At 65.1% G+C, this 25,017-nt stretch overlaps 1 protein-coding gene across 4 annotated transcripts in view; it reads right to left on the reverse strand.

Annotated features, from left to right (window-relative positions):
• The window catches only part of ABR (ABR activator of RhoGEF and GTPase), a 42,026-nt gene that overhangs the window by 13,437 nt on the left and 3,572 nt on the right, over positions 1-25,017 (reverse strand). Inside the window, exons 1-16 of one of the 4 annotated variants that reach the window (XM_054847458.1) lie at positions 18,792-19,055; positions 13,880-14,064; positions 8,701-8,805; positions 7,844-8,029; positions 6,937-7,044; positions 6,203-6,263; positions 3,694-3,746; positions 3,407-3,547; positions 2,942-3,063; positions 2,664-2,829; positions 2,405-2,527; positions 2,250-2,325; positions 1,991-2,095; positions 1,387-1,461; positions 1,101-1,198; positions 861-992 (exon numbers count right to left, since the gene is read on the reverse strand). In XM_054847458.1, the coding sequence (XP_054703433.1) occupies positions 861-992; positions 1,101-1,198; positions 1,387-1,461; positions 1,991-2,095; positions 2,250-2,325; positions 2,405-2,527; positions 2,664-2,829; positions 2,942-3,063; positions 3,407-3,547; positions 3,694-3,746; positions 6,203-6,263; positions 6,937-7,044; positions 7,844-8,029; positions 8,701-8,805; positions 13,880-14,064; positions 18,792-18,852 (1,797 nt within the window). In that variant the 5' untranslated portion in view covers positions 18,853-19,055. Of the gene's footprint in view, positions 1-860; positions 993-1,100; positions 1,199-1,386; positions 1,462-1,990; positions 2,096-2,249; positions 2,326-2,404; positions 2,528-2,663; positions 2,830-2,941; positions 3,064-3,406; positions 3,548-3,693; positions 3,747-5,847; positions 6,161-6,202; positions 6,264-6,936; positions 7,045-7,843; positions 8,030-8,700; positions 8,806-10,638; positions 11,137-13,879; positions 14,065-18,791; positions 19,056-25,017 lie in introns of those variants that run through there. The other 3 variants (XM_054847457.1, XM_054847459.1, XM_054847460.1) reach the window with 3 other exon arrangements.

Raw genomic sequence — 25,017 nt, forward strand, 5'->3', positions numbered from 1 at the left:
GCGGCTGCACCAGGCCCTCTGAAGTGGCCTTGGGTCGAGGGCTGTGTCCCAGGCATGACATGTCCCCAGTACAGGGGGGAAGGCAGCCGGACCGGGGGTCCTCCCCAGGAAAACACAGGGGCACCTCCATCCTGAACCGTCCCCACTGCCCTGGGCCTCCCTGCAGCCTGGCCGAGGTGGGTGCTGGGGGGATATGGGCTCTGGGGGCAGCCTGCCCCTCTTTCCCCATCTTCCCTGTCCTGCTCACCTGGGAGCATCTCAGGGCAGCCCAGGCCTCCATCCTCCCTGCCTGGCAACCGCAAATCAGAGGTGGCTCAGCCGTTGCCCTGGAAACCCCCGTTGCCATAACAGCAGCTGATGGAGGCGCAGGCAAGGCAGATGGTGGCAGAGGGGGAAAGCCACGGCTCATGGTGAGGGACGGGGGGCTGCACACTCGGAGCCCTCCCTGGGGCAGGTGCCAGCCCCCTCCCCACAGCCCCCCGGCAGGACGGAAACGCTCCCGGCCCAGCCCAGCCAGCCTGCTCACCCGCCTCTCCCGGCTGCCCACCTGGCACACACGTGCCTTGACCGGGGGACTGGGGCTGGACGCGTGCCTTGGGGGACCTCCTCTCACTTTGTCCCACCTTCTCCTGCAGCCATTGCACCCCAGGACCATCACCCACACGCCTGATGCCCACCCACCTTACTGCCCAAGCTGCAGTCCCTGCCCTCTGCTCCCACAGGCAGGAGTCTGCCTGCCCATGCTGCCAGGCATCTCCCATCCCAGGCATCCCCCCCCAGGACAACCCTCCCAGCCCAGGCGCCTGGCCCCAGGAGGTCCAACATTGGGTGAGAAGATGCCCAAAAGCCCCAGCGCATACCTGGATCTGCCCCTTGCCCATGATCTTGTCCACAATTTCGTTGTTGTCCTTGTTGATCTTGGTCTTGTCGTAGCACTTCTCATAGCAGAGGATGCGCAGGGACTGGGAGCCCTCCAGCTCGATCTCAAACTCCTGGGGTGCAGAAGGAGGGTGGCTCAGCCCCAGAGCTGCTTCAAAACTGGGGCTAGAAGGGAAAGGGGGGGCACAGTGCCCTCTCCCTGCACCCCACCCTCCTCTCACCTCGTTCCACTGCGGCTCGGTGGTGTCCCGAAAAACCCTGGTCTTGGCTTTGCTGACGAAGTAGCCAAAGGAGTCCACCTCCAGTGTGCAGTAAAGGTCTGGGGGAGCAGACACTGCTGAGTGCCTGAGGAACATGTCCCGGCTCTGGCAGGGAACATCCCTGCAGAGCTCCTGGGCCTCCACCGGCTCCCAAGGGACCCACACTGGCAGAGCGGGGCCACGTGCTGGACCCCAGCTCCTCCGATCACACTGGCCCCTCCAAGCAAGGGTGGGCACCCACACTTACTGGCAGACTGCTTGAAGCCCTTGGCGGAGTGGACAATGACGTGCAGGAACCCGTAGAGCCCGGGGGACTCGTCGTCTGCGGCGGGGAGAGCAGAGGCTGTGTCAGGGCTCAGCTGCCACCTCCCGCGCCCCGGGGCCAGCGTACGGGCTGGCCGTCCCCGAGACAGCCTTTGCCACAGCGAGCGCTAGGTGCCTGCGGTGACACCTCAGTGTCCCCAACCCTCTGGAGGACCATCCCCAAGGTCTGGAAGAGGACACATATCCCCCGCTGCTGATCATCCCTGCCGGACATCCCGAGCTCTCCTGCTGCTGGACAGCCCTGGGGGAGGTTCCCAGTAGGGCTGGCTGGGTCTCGCCCTGGGGACACCCTGGTCCTGCCAGCCCGTAGGGGTGCTGGAGAGACCCCAAACGCAGCCCCACGTTGCAGCCGGGACGGCTCTGCCTGGGAGCCCGACTCTGCTGCGGCAGTGCCACCTGGTGGGTAGCTGTCCCCTGCACAGCCAGGGTCCCCGAACAGGGACCCCACTCCAGCTAAGGGACCCCGCAGCTCCTCCCCGGCATCAGCCGGAGGCAAAGAGGGACCCGCCAGCCCAGCGGACACTCACCGTCCTTATTGCTGGTGACCGGGATGTTGTGGACGGTGCGTAGCTTGAAGCAGGATCCCGTGAGCACCTGCAGCTCCACGGAGCTCAGGACGAAGGCCTGGAGGTCTGGGAGAGGACAGGAGAGGAGCTTCAGACAGACACAGCCAGTGCTGGCCATGGGGACCAGGTGGCAGCAAGCCGCAATCCTGAGACACCTCCCCAGGGCAGCTCCATGGGGGGACCAGGAGCCGCATGAGGGGCTCAGCAGCCCCAAACTTACCCTTTTTCTGCAGTTTCTGAATGGCCTCCCTCCACTCGGACCTCTCGTAGTCGGACGACAGCAGGAAGAGGTAGCTCTGCAAGAGAGAGGGTGATGCAGCAGGCAGTGCGCAGGCAGGGCTGAGCCCCCCGACACCCCCAGCCCACCCTCCTCACCTTCCCGTTGCGATTGTGGATGCGGAAGGGGATGGCGGGTGAGTGGAGGAGCAGCCAGAATTCGTTCTCAAACATCTTCTTCTTGAGGCGCTCGATGGCTCGGCTCTGCCCCTTGTTGGCTTTCTGCAGGCGGGGAGTGGACAGGAGCTTTTGCAGGTGTCCCTGACCCCACCATGTCCCATCCATGACACAAGAGGAAGGCACCCACCCCAGCAGCAGGTCTCACCACCACCCCCAACCACCCACACCCTCCTCTCACCTCCTTCTGCACCTCGCTCTTGATGGCTGAGATCTTCATCTTCATGTCCTCCAGCTCGTGGTCGGGGATGACGTGGACCTGCGGGCAGTGCTCTGACTCCTCCGGCGAGGGGAACACCAGGTCGGCCAGGGGCACGTACCACTTGCAGTCGTACTGCTGGTGCTTCCTGTGGCGCAGGTGCTGAGTGATGCCTGACCCCCTTCCTGGCACATCCCTTGCCCCACTGAAGGACAGGGGGGGTTGTGACACATTCCCCCCATGCCCAGCACCCTCCTTACCCCACCGCCGTCTTCTTCAGCTTGGCGCAGAGCAGCACATCGGTGAAGAGGAAGACGTGCCGCAGCTTCCGCGAGCCCTCCGACAGCTCCACCAAGAAGCCATCCTTGACCAGCTGCCGGGTCTGCAGGGCAGCAGAGCTGGCATGAGAGCAGGCAAGGAGCAAAGGCCAACAAACCACAGCAGACGGATGCTCCTGTCCCTCTCCATGGTTAAATCAACAAGGGCACGGGAAGGTCCGTGTCCTCTGGGTGCTATTTTGGGTCCCATACTCTCATTAGGGTGCCAAGCAAGCAGTAAGGACCAGGTAGAGCCCTAACATTGCACCCAGGACTGCATCTAGAGGAAACCCTCGATCTCCTGGCTAAGCACCATGGAGCTCCTCATGGTGAAGACACCAGCCAGAGGCCGGCAGAGGGCTCAGCCCCTCACCCTGTGCCCGGGCATTGCCCTCCCCGCTGCCTCACCTCCCCCTTGGGGGTGGTGACCGCTGTCCTCCGGGGATCGATGTCCTCATTGATGCTGGAGAGGAAGTTCTGCGAGATGCGGAGGGCGTCCTGGAGCAGCGGGTAGTCAGGGTGGTCGGACGGGGTGTGCTTGAGGAGATCCTGGAAGAGGACAGGCAAGGGCGAGTGGCCTGAGGGCCCTGCCCTGCCTGCAGCACCCACCCTGGAGACCTCCCAGCAGCGCTCCCCATGGCTGTGGGTCCCCAGGAGCAACAGGGTCAGAGCCCTGGGACCGGTGTCACACTCACGTGCAGGACAAGGGTGCTCCGTGTCACCCGGTCGATGGGTTTGTACAGCAGCGCTGCGGGGAGAGAGGAGCTGTCAGCAACCACCCGCTGCCGGGGCCCCAGCCCCTCTCCCACCCGCGAGAGCCAGCACCACACGCCACGGGGGCTGGGAGGGAAGATCAAATTCCCAGAGAACCCCCAGGTCTGCACAGAGCCCTGGGTGAGCATCTGGGGTCCGTTCTGCACGGAGCCAGCAACAGCCGGACAATCACATTACTGCCCAGAGCGGTGCTGAGCCGAGGTGCAGCCCCGTGCCCTGCTGTGCCAGGGGCAGGACAAACCACGGCCAGGATGGTGTGTGGAGCAAGGGCACAGCCCAGTGCTGGCACCTGCCCAACGTGCACCTCGATTTCGGGGCTGCGCCCGAAGGGTTTCGCCAGCAGCGCGGGCACCCACGAGGTCCCCGCTGGGGTGACAAGCCTGGACAACTGCCACACGGCGCTTGCCCTGTGGTGCTTCCAACATGGTGCTCTGCTCCAGCCACGGCCCTGTGCTGGCACAATGGGGACACCGACCCAGACACCATGTCCTCCTCCCCTCCGCTGCCACAGGTCACGGGTGCCAAAGACGGAGGGGCCGTCGCAAACACTGCTCTGCCCCGACTGCCACCAGCTGCAACTGTGCCAGCGCAACCCCTCTGGGGTGAAGGACCTTCCCCGGGCGCGGGGACTGGCACCACCAGCTTGCCATACGGTGGCTGTGGAGCAGAAGAGCCGCTCATCACCCCCAGCAGCCGGCAGCTTTTTCGGTTTCCCTTTTGGCTCAGCAGCGGGTCCCGTCCCTGCCCTGCCCTCACAGGGCTCTGCCGTCCTGTGAGACACCCTGGATCCCCCTGCCCCAGCCAGCCCTGGGTGCAAGAGGAACCCAGCCTGCCCTGTTGGCAGCCAACCCCTCGCCTGCAGGGACCCCCGTGTCCCCTCCCTGCAGCGCCCTGTCCCTGCACGCACAGCTCTGGCCGGGACGGGGGGGGGCAGAGCTGCCCCACACACGGGGCACAGACACCCTCTTTCTCCTGCTGCGCACCCTCCCAGCGGGAAACTGGCCCCAGGGACTCTTCAGAAGCACGTTTCACCCCAAGCAGCTGGTCCCTCCTCCTTCTCCTCCCCGGGTCTTTGGGTGGATGAAGGCACAGAGCACATCCATGGTGCTGTTCCCCGCACCCATCCGCTCGCATGTCTCCCCAGGCTGCCCTACACCCTTTGGGTTTTCGCTTCAGACCACTTCCCCAAACTGCCGGAGCCAAGTGGGGCAGGACTTTGGGCTGGGAGGGAGGAGGAAAAGCTGCTGCTGCTCACCCCACCCTGTGCTATGAGCTGGGGGGGGGCTTCCATCCCATTTCCCCTGGAGGATGCTGCCTCGTGGTGCCTGGTCCTGAGAGAGGGACCCCCTGTCTCGGCGAGCAGGGGTTCTCTGCTCAGGAGGCAAGGACATGGGGCTGGACCCTGAACTGGAGGCTGCCAGTAGGTAAAACCGGAGCCCCGCTCCCTGCAGCAGCCAGTGAGAGTCCTGCCCTGGAATAAAGGGGGCAGGCAGGGTGTCCCCCCCTTTCCCCACCACGGACCCACGGGAGGATGGACCCTCATCGCTACAGCCACATGCAAAGCACTGGGGAGCCCCGGGAGGGGCTGTGCCGGCACAAGGGAGGAGCACTGGGCTCCTCGCTGGCACGGTCCTGCCAGCCCAGGACCCACATGTGGGCAGCATGGGGCCAGGCACCAGCAGGCAGGGATGCTCAGCACCGCTCCTCCCCAGCCGCCCAGAGACGGGCATTCCAGCCCCACGACGCTCACAACCTCTGGCAAGCGAACAGGGACCCTTCCCTATTGCCGTCTCCACGGCGCAGCCCTGGCAGAGGGGGGTCCCCCCGCCCGCCCCAGCCCCCACCATCCTGCCACCGGCACGAGCCCCTGCCCGGCGGGGAAGGCGAGCGCGTGGCCGCGTGTGCCGGAGCCAAGATGATTCAATAGAGCCTGGAACAAAGACGCTCCCAACTTCAAGCTGCAGAGCACAACGCAGCCTCCACCCCCCAGCAAGGACAGCCAGCCCCAGGCCAGTGTCCCTGCAGCATCGCTCCCTGCCAGCCCCCCAATTCGGAGCCGCACCCCCCCACCTCACCATAGGTGCAGTTACAGCAGAGCCGGACGACGACGAGGATTTCCATGGCAGCCCCGTCTCTGCGCAGCCATCTCTGCCGCCTCGCAGCAGCTCAGCCCAGCTGCGGCACGGCATCGGGCCCTCAGCACGGCTCTCAGCGCAGCCAGCGGGCGGGGAGGAGGGGGTGGGCAGGGGGTGGGGGGCTGCTGCACGCCCCCAGAATCCTAAAGAGCTGCATTCCCCCCCATCCTTGCTGGCTCCGCACACGGGAACACAAAGGGCTCCACTCAGGGGAGCCGCTCAGTAATTCATCCGCGCTGGTCCCGTGCACAGACAAAAGGCTGCGTCCCCCTCCCCACGCCCGTGCCTGCCGTACCCTCCATGGTGACGGACGTGTGGCTCTCCTTCGAGTCCTTGGGGCCCTTCACCTTCAGCTCCTAGGGAGGGAAAGGCTCATCAGAGCAGCCCCCCGGGGGCTGGGGGGCGGAAGAAAGGTCATTGCTCAAGGTCATGGGGTCGTGTCCCCCCCTTCCTGCACCCTGATATCTCCCCCTGGCCACGCTGGAGGCCACATGTGGGTGCTGGGGTGGAGGTGTGGACTGCATGGGATGCTGCCTGGCTGGGAGCAACTCTGCCTGCACCCAGCGGCCGGGATGCGCTTGGACCTGTGGGGCACCCTGGAGCAGGACACCCAGCCCCACAGCAGCCCAGGGAGGCTGTCGGTCCCACCGAGCTGAACAGCCCTGCTGCGGAGGGGCTGGAGGTGAACCACAGGTGCCCAGCACCCAGCACCCATGCTCACTGGATGAGGCGAGCAGGTGCAGGCTGCCCCGGCATCCCAGAAATGACAGCAACAAGGCCTGAACCTGACCCAAGCTTCCGCAAGCCAAGGGGCAAACCCGCGCAACACCCAGAGGCCACAACGCCCCGGCACAGCCACCAATGACCCTGTCCCAGGGATGGTCCCCAAGAGTCCCCAGGGCAGGGAGAGCATCTCCATGGGGCACACGCGGTCAGCTTGGCCACGGGGAGGGCGTTCTCCGTCCTGCACTGGGACAGCCCGGCCGTGGCAGCCCCATCCCCCCCCGGCACGGCCCCGTCCCAGCTTACCTCTGAGATCTTCTGGAACTGGTAGTTGCTCTGGCTGCACTTCTCCGCAGTCTCCAGCGCGATTTTGTAGTTATCCACAAAGGCCTTGTAGACCCCCAGCTGGCTGGCCTGCGGGGAGCGGGGGTTAGCCGGGCACCCGCTGGGATGCTGAAGCCCCCCCACAATGTCAGGGGCCAAGCAGCCACCAAGGGGACACTGCCCAGAGCTGTCCCCTCCTGGCGGGACACTCTGCCGGACCATAGCCAGCTGGGGGGGGCCACACGCTTGGCCCCGCAGGTAAAGCCCTTGCCCAAGGCAGGATGGTGGGGCTCCTGCCCAGCCCCGTGCTCCCACAAACCTCTGAAATCCAGCAGAGAGCCACCGGGTGTCTGGACAGCAAGGGCTGAAGCTACAGCACACTTCAACCTGCTCTCTCCTCCTCCCCTCCCTGACATGGCCACAGCACCCATGGGCACAGCCTGTCCGAAGCAGCAGCGGCAGGACCCGGAGCGTGACCCTGGGGAGTCACCACCGCAGCACCCGCAGGCAGCCAGGGGTGAAGAGGCAGCGCCCCCCTGCCTCTCCCCAGAGGCTCACCCACACGCCCGGGCTCCTGTCAGCCCCGTGGCAAAGCCACACCACACATCTCCAGCCAAAACCCTGCCACGGTTGCACCCAGGACCCGCCAGCTGTGGGTGTCCCCACTGCGGAGAGGGGCACGGAGGCTGCGCTAACTCCCATCCCGGGATGAGAGGACTCGGGCAGGCGGCAGCGGCGGCTGCAAGGAGGGATGCAACAAGTCCCACAGCGAGCACGTGGCAGTGTGCGAGCTGAGCCACGCCACGAGGCCGAGTCGCGCAGCGCAGTGCTCCATCTCCCCGGCCCTCCTCCTCTTCCAAGCGGAGCAAGCCCCGTGGAAGGCGCGTACCAGCTTCTGGAAGAGGTGGCCCATGGTGATGTTGCTGTCCCACTGCTGCACCTTTGGGCACAGGCTGTCATAGAACTCCTTGTGGATCTCGTAGATGTCCTGGATCTTGTAGAAAATCGTCTCGATCTGCTGGAGTGTAAGGACAGGCTGCGACGTAGTGGCCGTGGCCTTCAGCGGCTTCATAGGCTGCCGAAGGAGAAGGGAGAGCATTTGAGATGAGGGCTGGGAAGGGAGGCAACCCCAAGACTCCTCTGGCCCCACACCACGGCTCGTGGCAGCCCAGACCCACAGCCCACGGGCAGCCCTGCCCAGCCCTGCCACCGCACCTCGGGCAGCAACGGCTGCCTCCTCTGCAACCCCGCTAACGCTGTTGGTGCAGGAGCCCAGGGACGCTGGGGACAAGGGGATCTGAGCCGGCAGCGAGAGCTGCCTGGGACAAGTCCTGGCTGGCAGCTGGACCGAGGGGCCGCTCCCGGCTCCTGTATCCCTGCAGACTTCCCCGTCTGTGGCAGCGGTGACCCCTGCGTTGTGCAACAGCATCTCTGCCATGAAGGCAAACGAGTCCGCAAGAGGAAGTGGGGCTACAAATACCTCCCCGCCACGCATGCTGGCAGTGGGGGGAGGCGAGATGGGGGAGGCCGGCCAGCGCAAGGCTGGTGCCAGCATGGCTCCTACAGCTTTGCTCCTGTCCAGGTAGCGCCCAGGCCTGACCGGGGCAGGCAGTCCAGGAAGAAATGACCACATCCATCCATCCATCCATCCGTCTGTCCATCCATCCGTCCACCCGTCCGTCTGTCCATCCATCCCTGCTGGGGGATGTCCCTGGAGGGGGTGCCCGGCCTGGGGCCTGTGCTCACCAACAAGAGGGCCTCCAGCTGGTTGATGTAGATCTCCTCGCTGGCCAGGAAACCAGAGAGCACCAGCTTCCGCATCTCCAGGCCTTTGCCAGCATCTCGCTCACCCTGTGCAATAGCAAAGAGCTTGGCTGAGCCAGCAACCAGCATGGGAGGAGACCCCTCATCCCACCAGACCATCCCTGGCATCACCATGTGGGCAAGTGTCCCCACCAGCGTCAGGAAAGCTCCGCGGCAAGGGGTGGGCACGTGCCTACTGGGCGGCACAGCCAGGCTGGAGCCAGCTGGGAAGGCTTGGGCTGCGCTGGCTTCGCTCCCCTCCTTGCTGGCCAGGAGCCCAGCACCACTGGCAGCGCTCCCAGGTGGCGCGCGGCATGGCAGGACTCTCCCAGGACAGAGTCCAGAAGCGCCCGGTGAAATCATGCCCAGCGGCGTATGGTGCCGCCACGTGATCCAGCACCATCCTTTTCCCCAGCTGAGGCTATCCTGGGAAAGCACCACCCCAGCGGTCGCTGCCCGGTGGCACCAAGGCAGGTCCCGGGCTGCGCGGAACCCCGCTGCCGCTCCAGCCGACGGTGGCTCAGCCCGTGCCCGTGTCTGCCGCAGCACCGATGCTCCGGCGGCACAACCCTCGCAGCGGGGAGACAGGCAATGCTCAGCTGGGCTGGGGGGCTCTGGGACCCCCAGCCAGGCTCTGCCAAGGCCCAGGCATGGATGCCCCAGCCCCTTGACTGCCCCAAACGCCCGGTGTGCCCGGCCTCCCCCACACTGCTGTTTGTCCTAAAAATCACACTCAGGAGCAGGGCTTTGCGCCCACACCAGGGCCAAGCAGAGCCATGGGGACATCAGTTGCTCCAGGCAATGAGCCATTCAGGACAGTTTGGGGTTATATTGGTCCTGTTTCGCCCCTGCCCACACTGCCTGCCCCTGCCAGCCCAGGCCGTTGTGCCTGGCAGCTGCAAACACCCGGGGGTGCACGGCCATGGGGTGGGCACAGCCGCAGATCAGCATCTCCCCATCCTGCTCCGGCAGCCACCAGCCAGTGCCGGGGGCTACTGCGCCAACCGGGGTGCCCACCCCGTGGCTCCCCGCCAGGCTGCACCGTTAAGGCCAGGCTCTAGTGACCGGTGCGACACGGGGGGCCAGTTTTGTGAGCCAAGAGCTCGCGGGCTCTTTGCCACCGATTAGTCACAGGCTCTTCCTGCTTCCCCCAGCCTGGGCCCTGCGTGGGAGCTGGCGAGATAAGGGGCCTGTCCGCACCCGGGGCCCACGGTGCCCCGTGGGGATGCCAGCTGGACCACTGCGACCCAGAGGAGCAGCCCTAACGCAGGGCCCGGCGGCCGCCCCGTGCAGGAGCCCCCAAGGAGAGCAGGTCCAGAGCCCCCCTCCAGCCCCAGGCCAGCAACCCCGCGGGCACCCAGGGACCCCCGGCAGGGTGGGCAAGAGAAGGGTGCCGGGCTGTGCCGGCCAGCACAGGGGTCCCCCCAGGACCACCCCCCAGCACCGGGGTTTAGGGACATTTAGGGGCTGCTGGTGGCCATGCGGTGGGGCAGCGGTAGAGCGTGGTCTAGCTCCTTCCTGAGCATCCTGCGCCAGCTCTGCTGAGCCACACAGCCCTCCCACAGCAGCACGTGTGGCCCCTGCCCCCCCCCGTGGGACGACAGCTGGGTGCTCAACCCGCTCTGCACAAGCACCCACTGAGCCCTTTGCACCCGATGCCTGGCGCAGCCCTGTCCCGTGCCCCCGGCCACAGGCAGTCCCGGGGGGGTGGGGGGGCTGCAGTGATGCTCCCGCTGCCCCCTCGGCTCTGCCCCCCACCAGCACCCACCGCATCGACCCAGGAGCTGCTCCAAGACCTGGGTGTCATCAGCATCAGCAAGATGTCCCTTGTCCCCCCCCACCCGCTGCCCAGCGCGGGAGCGGGGTGCCCCCGCTGCCCACCTTCTCGCCGGCCGAGAACGGAGACCCGGGGCTGGTGGGGGTTCCTGGCTCAGAGTCATCTTCATCCTCCAGCACTTTATCCAGGTACCCTATGGCCTCCTCTTCCTCCTCCATGGCCGGCCGGGCAGCGGGGGCCGGAGGGGACCCCACAAGGCTCCAGGCGAGGGGCTCACACAGCCGAGCTGGCCCGGCCTGACTCAGCCCTGGACGCCAGCCACCGCCGCGGGATGAAAGGAGCCATTATGGGATCCCCGGTGTTCCCGCCTGCCCCAGCTCCGGCCCTCGGCCCCGGTGTCCCGGCTGCAGCGTCAGGAGCTCCTGGGGCGGCTGCACAACCGCTTCTGAGCAGCAGCGACAGCTCGGAGGTCACCAGCGGTGGGACAAGAGGGACAGTCTGACTCTCCCTCGGCCTCCGCTCACCCCCCGGGGGGTCGCAGGCGGTGGAGGGCTGCTGCCCGCCGCTCTGCGCCCCAGCCAGCCCTGCCGCTCCGCCCTGCACACTCGCTACAGGAAATGCATCTCTTGGCGGTGGAGGTGGGGCTGCTCCGCCGGCGGCGTATGGCCAAGGCTGGGGTGCGCAGCAGCCGCCTTCCCCAAGCCGGCTCTCCCAGCGCTGGCAGAGCTCGGCGTGCCCAGCGAGACCCATGGGGAGGGGTCCCCTGCCCCCTGCCTGAACCCCGTGCCCTCGCCAGGCAGAGCAGCCAGCAACGGGAGAGCACCCGTCCCGCCTGCTGTGGTCCCCTGATCCCCCCCCCCCCCCATATCCCATGGGCTGGCAGAGAGACGGAGCACGGGGATTGCCACCAGGGAGAAGTGACCTTGGAGGGCAGCAGTATCACCAGGTCCTGTAAGGGGTCCTGGCTCTGCACCCCCAGAAGGGTACCGGACCTCTCCCTGCCCCAGAGGGGACTCGGGGCAGGGTAACACAGCTAAGACGCGTGCCTTCCCGCAGCATCTGCCCCGCATCCCACGGGGATCAGCGCCAGCACCTCGCCGTGGCCCCAGCCCAACCACAACGCGGGGCAGCCAGGGAGCGGGGACACGAGCAGTGGTGTGATGCCTGTGAGGGACATCGTGGGCTCTGGCGAATGGGGCAAGAACAGGCGGGAGGAGGGGACGCTAACGCAAGAGCTGTTTCAGCAGTTCCCCCTGCTCCTCAGTGGCAAAAGGGGAACCAGCGGCTGCGTGTGCTCTGCCCGCAGGAGCCAGCTCTCCTCCCCACGCCTGTCCAAGCCTGGAACAAACTCCTGCCGTGAGAAGTGGGCAGGGACACAGACACGGGGATTTTCCAGAGCCTGTGCCTGGCCCTACGTCCACACTGCAGCTCAGGCTTTGCCCAGCCTTTGCTAAGAGGGGTCTGTGCCAGGGCGCCGGGACCCTGCCCACCGCAGCCGGGTCCCCAGAGCAGGGAACACTCCCCACCCAGGGGAAAGCCACCCGCTGTGCCAAACCCAGCAGCACCCGAGCAGTGGCTGGGCCACCACCCCACACCAGGACCGTGGTGCCTGCATTTCCCAGGTGGGAGAAGGAGGGACAGGCTGCGTCTGGACCCAGTGGCTGGGGGCCCCAGACATGGTCCCAGCTGCCCCAGGAGCTTCCAAGAAGAGATGCCCCACAAGAAACCTCCTCCAGCCCTCCAAAAGGCAGCGACACCAGGCCCACCTCACCGGAGAAGAGCAACGGAGCAAGCCTGGCACCCTGTGCCACCAGCCACAGCGGGACCAGCATGCAAGCCTGCGCCCATCGCGAGGCTGGACACGCAGGATTAAACGTGCTGGTGTTCAGACGATGCTCCGCTAAGCCTCGGTGCAAGCAGCTGCAGATAAAGAGATGGAGGCAGAGCCAGCACTGAGCTCCAACACCTCCCAATCCTGTTAGTGCCAACCGAGCCAGCTTCACCGCCTGCGTCCAACCCCAGCACGCTCCACCAGCCCCCAAGGGCACTGCTTTGCCAGTGTCACCGCAGCCCTGCCTCCCCAGGACCACCGTCTGCCATCCCTGCTGGCCCCTGGGGACAGAGCCCATTGCCCACAGCACGTCCATCGCCAAACCCCGGCACTGGGCTGTCAGGGCTGGGGTTCACAGGGCTCTGCTAATGTCCCGCTGGGTGACAAGCTGCCCTGAGCCCGGGTGGCTCGGACCCAATCCCGGGACAGGGTCCTTTGCGCAGCAGGGTGGCAGAGGGCCCGCAGCCCGCCTGCCCTCCCTCGCCGGGGACCGCCGCGGGACCGCGCTGGGTGCCGGGAGGAGGATGCTGCGTAGCAGCGGGCCCTGGGGAGGAAGCCACACCTCTCGCCTCCTCTGCCTCAGCATCCGGGTTAAGGGCTTAACTCCTTCCATGGCAAAAACCTTCCAGCCCTTTCCCAGCCCGGCCTCCTGCCCCAGCCAACCCCCAGCCCGCTGCAGGACCCCGGCAGCTCCCCCAGCCTGGGCCGCGGCAAGCGCCAGGGGGTTGCCCCAGCCCCGGGCTTGGCGGTCACTCCCCGCACCAGCCCGAGCCCTGTGCCGAGGGGCCAGAAGCCCCCGCTGCCCCGCCAAGAGCCCACCCATCCAGGCCACACAGCGGGGACGGCAGCCCCGATGTCCCTGGGGACAGCGGCCCCACCACCCCTGGCCTTTGCGGAAACTTTCATTATGGAAAAACAATTTTTCCCTTTGGTTTCCCGCCCCGCAGCTCTCCAAGCATCCGTCCCGTGAAACATCCCGTATAAACCCCCAGGGTTTCCCCGAGGATGCTCTCGGAAGAGCAGAGGGAGAGGAAGGGTTAAATCTAAGTTCCCCAGAAGAGGACACACACACACACAAGATGTCCCTCCCCAGCTGGCGGCTCGTCCCCAAGTGCCGCTAGATGGAGCCGGCAGCCCGGCCGAGCGGCTGCGCCCTGTCCCACGGAGCGGGGGGGACCCCAGGAACCCCACGTTTCCCAGCCAGCCCGCCTGGGCTCCAGCAGCCGGACCCTGCTCTCCGACCAGCCTGTGCCGTCCTGGCCCTGCCACCGGCGTGACACGACGGGGCAGGGACACAACGTGTCCCACAGACACGGCACCCTCACCCACCAGCAGCGGAACACAGTGGCTGCTCCCCGGAGCCACGGCCAGCAGGGTTTGGGATGCCAGGGGACAGTCCCCCAGGTCACAGCAGCACCACAGAACCACCGACACTGCTGATGCCACCAAGCCAGGCACCCGCAGCCCCGGCTTCAACCGCACCCGGTGCAGAGCTCCACGTCCCGAGCACCTACCCCTGTGCCAAGGCCATCGGTGGGTGTGGGCGAGACACCGTCCCCGCTGTCCTGGCCACGGGCGCTGAGCTGGGGGGACATGGTGGGCGACTCATCGATGTAAGGCATGGTTTCCGAGCCCTCTGGCAGCGCCTTGGGCTCCTCATTGCCCTCGGCGTCGTACTCGTCTGCACCATAGTTGAAGTCTGCCGGGGGAGAGAGGGTGGTGGTGAGCATCCGGGCAGTGGTGCGGCCGAGGGTCACCGCACGGTGCACTGCCACCGCCCCAGCCTGCAGTTACCTCTGGGCAACTGACCCAGAGTCCGATACCTGGGGCCACGTATGGACATGCACGCCCGCACCCGCAGCCGACCCCAGCCCTGCTGGCCTCAGCTGCCTGCTTTCTGCCTGCCTGGCCGAGCAGGCAGGGCATCACACAGAGCATCCTCAGCCCTGCAGGGCATCCTCCGCTTGACACACTTCCCTATATTTGCATAATTAACGGGCACCGAGAGGCCACGGGCCTCTCTGAGCAGGGACAGCTGCTCTGCCAGACACCCTGGCCCCACACAAGTGGCTCTACCCTGCCCGCCCGGCGGCCGCCATCCCCATGCCATTCCTGGGGAGGGATGGAGCTGGGCTGGCAGCCACAGCTGCCATCCTCTCCGCTTCCCCATGCCTATCCTCCTCGGAGCATGGGAATGGGTGCCAGGATGCCCAGGGCTGCAGCACGGAGGACAGTGTCATTGTCCCCCAGAAGAAGGGGGATGGCAGCAGCTCCATGGTGGGTGGGCAGCTCAGGCCGTGCTGCGGGGACAGATGGGGTCTGCTTTCCCCAGCACAGGATAAGGCCACCGCCACGCCAGACCAGCACCATTTTTGGATGCTCCGCACTGTTCCACAAACCCTGTGTCGCCCATGGCCCAGGGGAAGCCATTTTGGGGAACCGGAGCCCCAAGTGGGACTGGGGGGGCCCCAGGGTCTGCAGCGGGTCCCTGGGGCACAGCGGGGGACCAGGGTACATCCTAACCTGTTACCATGGAAACGGCAGCGGCTCGGTGGCAGCGGGAAGAGGCGGCTGCAGCAGCCCCGAGATGCTGACAAAGGGGAGGGGGAAGGGAGCCCGGCTGCGGCAGGGGCGGCCACGGGGTGCAGCCAGCACCCCCACCCGGGGTCTGCGGCCAAGAGCCCCTCAGCAGCTCCCAAAGAGGCAGTGGGCACGGCCACCCAGCCTGACCCTGCGCCAGCCCCTCACTCCCCTCCCCACCCAGCAGCCCCATGGCTGTCCCCACAGGCTCCCTGGGCACAGACAGCAGGGAGACCCCGGCCGAGACCCTGGCCGACACCCGGGACAAAATGGGCCGTGCAGGGGCTGGACCAGCCATCCCAGACCAAACCCCGCACTGCTGCCACTTCATGCCACCACAGCCCTGCCACCCTGACCGAGGACTCTCCTGACTCCCACCAACAGCGCTCACTCAGCACATTAATATTGCATTTGGCTTCATATCGAAAGTGGATAAATCTTTAAATCAAAGAGCGCTGCAAAGTCTGCTCAGGCCAGGAGCCCTGCTGGTGCTGGTGGGGGAGGATGGGGAGTCCCACCCTGCATCTGGGGGTGGGATGGAGGACAACCCTGACATGGGCCAGATGCATCCCAGCTCTGCCAGGACACCACGGCCCCTCTCAGATGTGGCTTCATTAGCAATTAGCAGCTAATAACCATCCCTCAGAGGCTGGGAGGCCACCACAGCCCCCATTCAAACCAGGAGCTGGCGGGGAACGGACAAGCTGGATGGGCAGAGATGGGGGAGCCTGTAGGTCCCCCTGGTCCTCAGCTTCCAGGGAAAGGGGATCCCTGGCTCTAATCCATCCCTCCTCATGGTGGGATGTCCCTGGTCTCTCCTGCCTTTGATGGGTCCCAGCTGGGATGCCTCCAGCACTGGCCAGGAGTAAGGCAGCATGAAGCATGTGGTGCACTGGTGTCCCCCCATGATGGCCACCTCCCCAGGACACCCACCACATGCAGCTCCCCTGAGTCCACCCAACCAGGTGCACTCCCAGGCTGGGGATGCCCCAGAGAAGCCCAAACCTCTCGCCCAAGCACCCCTCCCCTTCAGGTGGGGTCTAAGGGGAAGCTAAGGCAGCAGAAAGGGGACAAAGCTGATGGTCCCCACCAGGCACACCAACTTGGAGGCCGTCAGGCTACACCACCTCTTCTCCGCCAAGGCCAAGGTCTGCAGCTCTGGACTTAACCGTGAGGCAGGCAACAGGGGCACCCAGAGCGGCACCGGCACTGTAGGAGTCCTGGCAACCCAGGCTGGGGCAGCTTGGCAGCAAGGTAACGAGGAACACAGCTTTAATGAGGTGACTGGGGACCCTGGGAGGTGACACTTACAGGGAAGAAGGGAGCATTGATGGCACGGAGGGGGAAGGGACTGGTCTGTGGGGATGCAAGAATGACCCAGCTCTCACGCAGCCACTGCTCCCAGTTTGAGCAGACCTACGTCCCAGTCCCAGACCCAAGCTGGGGATGAGACCAACATGCAGTGCCCCAACGGGCACCCAGGGAGAGGGACCCTGCGCTGCCCGCAGGAGGGAGGACGGAGTTGCGTCCCCACAGCTCCAGCTGTGCCTCCAGCGGTGCCACCCACAGCCGTGCAGTATTTACGGGGCTCTCACCTGGGAAGGCCGGGCAGATGGACCCCCCCAGCACCCACTGCAGGGAGGGAACCAAGCACCGCCAAGCAGCCAGGACAGGCAAGGGGGACATTGCTGGGCAAGGGGACACGGAGGGGCTGGCCCCTGCGTCTCTCTGCCTGTGGGGTGCTCCTGCCACCCAGCCAGCCCAAACCGAGCACCTCCCTCCTTCCCCCGCAGCTGCATCGCCCTGCAGCCTGTTCCTGTGCCCGTGCCAAAACCCAGCGCTATTTTTGCAACCATTTTTCAGCAGCAGTGGAAATGCTCCTGCTCCACCCCAGGTGTGGGGACCGAGGGGAGGGAGGCAGCCTGGCCCAGGGGACCCACTTTGGGGGGTGAGGACACCCCAGCTCCCACATGCAGACCTACAGCCCCGAGCTGGGTCCAGCCCCATAACGCACCAAGGGCTGGGACTCGCAGGACACCAACACCCATCAGGGCAGGGGTCCTGCAGGCTGGCACCCTTCTGGCCCCAGCAGGGTGATGGGCCAGGAACGTGTCCCCAACAGGATGACATGGACAGGAACATGTCCCCATGGGGGATTATTTTCCCCAGGAAAAATATGTTTCCACTCTGCCACGTTTTCCCATGTCTGACCTGGGGTAATCCCAGTGCGATGGTCCCCAAGAGGGAGTGCAGCCAAGGACAGCAGCCGGCTCCTTCCCAGCCCAGGCAGGTGACAGCAGTCACAGCAGCTCAGGGTGGCATTTTCTTCACTTTCCAGCCAAGTGTATGCTGTTCCCTGGCACCCTGGGAGCACACCGGCACACCCCAACGCTCACTCATCCTATCCCACTGCTGGGAGAAGCCCAACATCTGCACGGCGCCTGCGAGGTTTTGGGGAAACACTGCAGTTTCCCTGTGCCTGGGTGAAAATTCACCATGACAACACAGATGCGTGAGCTGGCCTCGGACCTGCCTCCGCGGGCCTCCTCCAAAGGGTGGCTCAACACAAACAGCATCTCCTCCACGCCGCTGCCACCTTCCCCAGCATGACGAAGGCCAGACCCTGCCGCGCATCCCCCAAAACACAGGCACCATACCGAGCAGCCTCCCCCGCGCCTCTCCCCTCCACGGCGAGGTTGGCTGGAGGAGGATTTGGGATGGCAGAGCCATCGCTTTGCAGAGATACTGCGGCTGGGAAGGAGCGTGTGGAGGCTGGGGCTGAATGCGGCCTCTGGGCTCCAGCCCAGCCATCTGCACAAGCTGCACAGCTCCGCTGGACCCCGGGACTGCTGCTGCTAGATACAGCCTCTGACTGTGGGTGTCAGAGGCTTTGGGCTGGAAAACTTGGGGGGGGTCAGCCCTCTGCAATGTGGCCCTCACAGACCCGACTCCCTCAGGGCATGGCAGATGCCAGATGCGTGCAGGGGGCACCATGCCCCCATCTCTGGAGCACCTCACCTTTCTAAGCATCCACCTGTGCCAAACCTCACTGTCCCTCAAACATCAGGCTCTCAGCTCAACCCTGCACCCCAAAACCCACCCCTGGGGTGCCCACGCAGCTCAACACTCCTCCAGAATGAACAGGGACCCCATGACCAAGCCCCCCATCCCCCTCGTTGTGTCCCTGGCTCCCTTGGCCACCGCTGAGACAGCTGCCGCGGGACCGGGACCGGCATGGCTCTGGGACTCATTCCTCCCCGCTGCCCGTCTGTGGGACAGGGGGGATTCGCACCCCCCTGGGCTGCTGCAGGTCACCCCGGGCCCCGCCGGCTGCCAGCCCCCAGGTACCCACATCTCGTTGCCACAGCATCCTCGGCACAGCGCCTCGGAGCTCACTGCGAAAATCAGGGCTGGGGGAGAGGAACCATCCCACGGCCACAGAAGGATGGGGATGGGACATGGGGCAGAAAGCACCCACGTCCCCAAGGACCCCCGTGGGCAGCACCAGCTGTCGGGCTGCTCCAGCCTCAGCGAACCCCACCACGCCGGGGCCACTGTCACCCATCCCACTCATGCAGCCCCCCCAGAGCGGGCGGCGGGTCCCCGGAGCCCCGGGGGATGCTGGACCGACACCGACCAAGTTCTGCCCCGCCACCGAGGCGTGCGGGATGCTCGGGGAGGGGAGCGCAACCCCCTGGCCAGCATCGCCTGCCCCCTGCCCGGGCTCGGCTCAGCCCGGGAGCCCCCCGGCACAGCAGCCCTCCCCAGCGCGACGCAGCGTTACACAACAGGTAACAACAACGCCCCCCGGCCCCCCTCGCCGCCCCCCCAGCCCAGGCCACGTACTGCTGTAGAGGGTGTCGATCCAGGAGAGCCGCGGCAGGCCGCGGTGGCTCAGCGGCTCCATGCTCGGGAGGGCTGCGCCGGCTCTCAGCCCCGCCAGCCGGCTCGCATCTCACAACAAAGGCGGCGGGCGAGGGCGGGAGGCGGGGGGCCGCGGGCCCGGGCGGGGGCTGGATGGGAGAGCCGGGCACGGCCGCCTGCCCGGGCACACGGCGGCTCTGCTGCCAGGGGTGCCCAGGGAAGGAGGTGCCGCCTGGCAATGGCAGCGCGTCCCGCCTCCCGCCCCTGCCTTGCCGGGGGGAGCCAAGCTCAGCGCCCCCCCCCCCCCTCCCCGCACGCAGCCACGCTGACCCTCCTCAGGGGTCTGGGGACGAGGAGGAGGAGGGGAGGGCGGTGGCACAGGGGCACAGTGGGGGGGAAGGGGAAGCCCGGCTCCATCACCCTTTCCACCGTGGTCTTGTCTCCTTCCTATGACCCAGGGATGCTGTGCCCCCTCCCCAGCAAAACCTCACCAGCCCCTCAAACCGCTACGGCTGAAGGACGGAGGCTCCTCCCGGCCCCGCTCCCCCCGGCTCGGAACCAGGACCTCCAGGAGCCCGGAGCTGCCCTGCCCCGTACAACCGGGGTCGGCAGGGCAGGGCGCGGGCAGGCGGGGGTTAAACCGCCCTCCCCCAGCTGCATGGAGCCAAAGGAAATCTAAAGTGCCAGAGTCATCAACCCCAATATGTCAGGGCGCCAGCCAAGCGTTCAAGTGCAGAGGCTGCCCTCGTTCAGCCTGTGCCGGCACCGCTGCCCCGGGTCCGGCAGCACGGGCAGCATCCCCCGCCCGTGCCCTCGGCCGCATCCTGCCCACAGGCTCAGCCGTGCGGGAAGGGCCTGGACCAGGGGCCAGATGGGAACCGGGCAGGAGGGATAACTCGCCACCAGGCACGAGGGGCAGGCAGAGCCACCGGCGCGTGAAGTGCCAGGACGCGGGTGGCATCGGCAACCACTCCGGCTGGGAAACCTGAGGGGACCCTGCCAGGGCACTGCCACCACCTGATCCCCACTCCCAGGGATGTCCGTGCCGGGCTTGGATGCGGCCAATGCATTTTGGGGGGGGAGCGCAGCAATGCCAAGGCTGTGGTTCGGCATGGCTGGGGCACATGGAGCCACCAGCGCTGGGCAGCCGGGGTGAGGAGCCGCTGGCACAGCCCTGCCTCCCCAGGGGGGCTGTATCCAGCCCTGGTGTGGGTGAGGACCCACGCCCACTGCCCACCGCCCCCACGGGCTGTAAGTCACCGGGCGCCGAGTCAGCAGCACAGGGTACAGCCCCACAGCTGCCTTTTCCCAGCCCTTGCCTGCCTCACTCCCGGGTATTTTGGGGAGCCAAGTGCACTCACCCAGCCACCCCACAGGATGCTGCTGGCCACCATCACCCCAGCACTCCCTGGTGCCGACATTCCCCTTGTCCCCAAGCCATTAGCACAGGCGGTGCCAGCCCTGTCCAAGGGTGACAGTGCAGGCACAGCAGGACACGCTGGCCGCTCTCCTTCCCCCACCAACTCCCCCATTCATTCCTGCCCAGGCTCCAGCTTGGTACCAGCCTGTCCCTGTTCCATCCCTCACAGGTCCCAATGGAGAGTTCCCCTCATCCTCCACAGCCAAACCCCGTGGAGCCCTCCACGACATGAGGCCCTGCCACCTCGTGCGGCAAGCTGCCAGGAAGGTGACAGTGGTTCGGCTGAGCACATCAACCCTGCTCACAGCAGGAAACCACACTCCACTCACAGCTCGGGGAGCACCACAGCAACAGCAGCACAAGGTACAGCTGCTCCCCTCTCCTGCACGGCGGCTGCAGAGCCATGGGGGCAACAGGCAGCCCGCAGCTCCCCAGCACGGCTGGTTTTCCAGGCACAGCTCTCTGCGTACACGCAGGGGTTTTTTCCACGTGCTTTCCCCAGCCAGACACGCTTCCTGGCTGCTCCCGCCAATGGCACCGGCCTCTCCACACCACTGTGCAAACCCCCCCTTGCACATCTTCCTCTTTATCCAACGCAAAGCATAAGCCGAGCACTTGGGTGAGCCGGTCATGGGCCACGAGACCCCTGGGACCCCTCCGCAAACTGGCCACCCTCAGCGTGACACCACGCAGAAGGCCCTGGCAGTGCCAGGACCCAAGAGGACCAGGCAGGCAAACAACCCAGAACCTGGCCAGGCGGGTGTCCAGGAAAGCCTCCCCATGCACCGAGAGGCCCAAACCGGAGCCACCTCGGTGCCGCACCCAACGGGCCTTATCGGGCTGCACACACCAACCCAGGCAGGTGCCCTCGCACAGCCTGGGCAAAACAGCCCCACCAACCGCTGGGCTTTATTTTTACCTTTGCAAAACCACCACCACCAAAACTCCAAAACCTTCAAAGCAGCTGAACCTCCCTCCTCTCCCTGGGGCTGGAAGGGTGGGGGGCAGGCACCCACACCCATGCACCCTGCGGTGACACAGACCAGCCCTGAGTGAGAAGATGCTGCTAACTGCTCCCAGCTCCAACTGCAGCACAGCTCCAGCTGGGAGCATCTCTGTGGCAAGAGCCAAAAGCCGAGTCCTGCGGTTCCTCCCCGCCACCAGCCGGCCCCGCGCAGCCTGCCTGGTGTCTGGCTGTCTGCCTGGCATCTGCCCAGCCCATGCTCGACAGCCCACGCATCACTATTTCTGGACTCTTGTGCAAGAGGCTCCTCCAGCCACAGCCACATGAGCCTCAGCGCTTGCCCAGGGCTGGGCTGGGCACCCGGGGCTGGCAGCAACCGAACAGCTCTGGAGCTGCCTACACCTCCAACACCAGCGTGGGGCAAAGAGGGCGTTTTCCTGGGGGAGAAGGGGAGGAAGAGAAGGTGGCTGGGGAGCACCGTGCAAGTGGCAGTGTTTGACAAGGACTAAGAGAGCAGCCGGAGTCCGTGGGTTGGGAGAGCTGAAGCCTAGATGCCCTGGAGCCGTGGCAGGGACACCACAGCCAGGGCTGCAGAGCCCAGGCCTGCGCTGCATCGGCCCCAAGCTCCGCTGGCAGCCCGGGGACGTGGCTGAGAGGTGCCCTGAATGCGGGGCAGCTGCTCGGAGCCTTCTGCCCTCAGGGAGCCAAGCAGGGTGCCAGAGCTGGGCAGGTCACCCCCAGCAAGCGTGGGGAGGAGGGCAGAGACCCAGCCGCAGCAGCAGCACCCTTCGCTTCTCAAAATACCAGACAGAGAAGGAAAGAAAGGTGGTGGCTGCTTGCAGGAAAGAGCCTCTAATATCAGATTAAGGCCTTGCCCAGCTATCGCATTGCATCTCTCTTCCCAGAGAGAGGAGATCATGGCCGTATCTGCCAGCACCGCAGCGCCAGGCTGCTCCTCTCCCGCCCCGCCGTGGTGCCAGCGCTGCTGAGACAACTCAGCCAGGTTTGCTTCCCACCGCAGGAGCTGTGAAGGAGATGGAAGAGGTGTTGGTTCGCAATGTCGGAACAAAAACCGCCCATGGCAGAAAGCCCCGGTCCTGAACACAAAGGTCTCCCTATCTGCCAGATCTTCAAACAATCCCTGAACTTTGCAGCTGGGAGCTATCTCGAGGCAGATCTGCAGGACATCCTCTGTGATTCTGCTCTGCTCCCCAACTACAGCCAAGAGCCAAGAAGTGTTGCTGCTACCGATCTACACACGCAAATTATCCTGCTTAGCAAACACTGATAAAGTAACTAGGGGCGAGAAAGCCAAGGCTGTTTGAAGACTTGGCTTTGTCTCTTGGGGAAGCAGCAAGATCGGTGCGTTCTCTCCGGCTGCTCAGCCCCAGCTGGGCTCCCAGCTCCAGGGAAAGGGAGGGAGGGGGAACCCAGCAGTGCCATGAACCAGGGGCAGAGGTGCCGTTTTCTGAGGATGGATGCACACTTCAGTGAGCTGCCTTAGCTAAACTGGGCTCCCCTCTCCATCCTAAGGGAATATTATTCCCCTGCCAGCATGGGGGAAAGCATCACCCTCCTTTCGCTGCTGCAGGGTTGGCCGCAGCAGACAGTGTCCAGCAGAAGACAGAGTAGAGCTGTCCCCTGGGATCCCAACTGGCGGCATCGCTGGCCATGCTGGGCAGGAGGGGAGGAGGAACCACCCGAACAAAGAGCCCCACTGCACAGACGTGTCTTTCCAGGGAAGAAGAGAAAAAAAAAAAAACAAACCCCGATTTCAATAGACTTACAATGCAAATGTATTCAGGCCCCGCAGGGCACTTCTGGCTGCAGCCAGCCACCTAATGAGGGTTTCTTGCGTGCCCTGCTGCTGCCGCTGCTCCTACCTGGGGACCACCGACCGCCCTGCAACCAGCCACCACTGCACCGAGCCCGAGGGGCCAGGCGGCCACCAAAAGGGGAAGCGCGTCCCCTCCTTCCCTTCCGCAGGGCTCCGGGGCAGACCATGCAGCCCAGCGCTGCCGCTCACTGCCTGAACGCTGCTGAGCAGGGGAGCTCAGCATCATCTGTGCCCCAAATGCTGGGGCGGGGGGCAAATACTCCAGCAGTGAGTGCGTGTACAGGGGTGCACAGGGATGCTGCAGCCAGACTCACCTCCTGCAGGTGAGACGTCGGCATCTCTGGGCCGAGGAAAGCAGGTACCGCAGCCGTGCCATGGGACAGGAGGAAGTCACCCCAGGAACACTCACACAATTTTTAGGAACTGGTTTGGAGGAGATGCAGGTTCACGCAAAGCTGATGGCAGAGGGGAGCAGGCCAGGGGAAAGCCACAACAGCTTGCCAGCGGCACAGATGTGCCCACCGGGACCAGTTCAGCCTGCACAGTGGGAAGGACGAGGATCCTCGTCCCACCATGCGACCGTCCCGCTCGGCGTTCGCAGGGCTCCAGCTCCTAGAAGAGGTGTTTCTCCACCCAGCCGCTGCTGTAGCCGCTGCCGGCTCTGCCCTGGAGCAGAGATCCCGGGGGTGCCCGCAGGCAGAGCTGGTCACAGGTTTCCCCTTTGCTCTGCCAGCTCCTTTACAAGCCATCCACTATTTGCCCATCACAGGGAAGTTACTTCAGCAACCAGCACTTACTGCTCTCATTTAAAAGCCGTGCTTTTAAACAGCAACTGTTCTACTCAAAGGCTTTTTAACCTTATGAACTTTTGCATTTATTTATGATTTTCTTTAACAGTGCAAACCTGCGCCAGTGTTAACCCTGCAGACCCCGGCTCGGGCAGCACCGCTCTCGGGGGAGGCAGCCCCATGTCACGCAGGGGCTGGAGTCACGCTGCCATCGGGGGGGTTCGTGGAGAAAAGCCACCTCCTAAAATACTGCTGGGCCCCAGAGCAGATGGAGATGGTTCAAAGGTCCCCAGCAGGCGTGCGCGCACACACACATGCGCACGCTGCGGTTTTGTCCTCGCCCAAGCAGTTAAAATTAAACACTGCAACTCTGCCTGTCTTTCCCTGGCCAGAAGAGGAACTTTCAGCATCTTCAGAGCCAAGCAAGCACTTTCCGAAAGTGGCAAAAAAAAAATAAAGTAAAAATTAAAAAAAAATAAAAGAGGGCAGAGAGGTGGTAGACAGGCTCATGAGGAGGGACAACTCCCACCCACACACCTCCCTGCCTCAGCACCCCTCCTGGTGCTACGGGAGGGGAAATGGCTGCACAGACAATGCAACACCTCACCTTCCTGGGCGCTGCGGGATCACCGCTCCTCTGCCTCTTGCACACCGCAAGCTATCCCAGACAGAAAGAGGTGCACTGGGATAAACTGGTTTTTGCTCAATATTTTCCGTTCTCCTTTTGCTAGAGTTTTAGGAGATTTTCCAAGAAAGGGATGAAGAAACAGCAGGGTCCAAGGGTGGCTCAGGACAGCAGGACAGTGTCCTGCCCACAGCGCTGCCTCATCCCAAAGGAGTTTCTCCAGGACAGACAGAGATGCTGCTTTTGCAGTATCATGCATTTGCCAGCAGCAGCACGAGCTGAAGGCAGGGATGGAGCGGCAAGAACAAGCCCTGCCTTTACCCAAACCACGCCAGGAGCCCCCAGCACATCACCCATGGTGATCCAGCCCCCAACTGGGCATGCAGAGCTGAGGCAGCCGATGCCCCGGGGACTCTGGATGCCCCAGGGCCCCTTTCCCACCTCACCCCAACACCGCCGCATTTCTACGCTCACCGCCCGGTGAGGCAGGGACCCCGCTGCTGCCAGCAGCCTCCCTTCCCATTTCCCAAGGTACTAGCAAAGGCGGTGTGGGGAGGCGAGCAGAAGAGCCCAC

The sequence above is a fragment of the Grus americana genome, chromosome 19 (assembly GCF_028858705.1).
Source record: "Grus americana isolate bGruAme1 chromosome 19, bGruAme1.mat, whole genome shotgun sequence".
In the NCBI taxonomy this organism is placed as follows: domain Eukaryota; kingdom Metazoa; phylum Chordata; class Aves; order Gruiformes; family Gruidae; genus Grus; species Grus americana.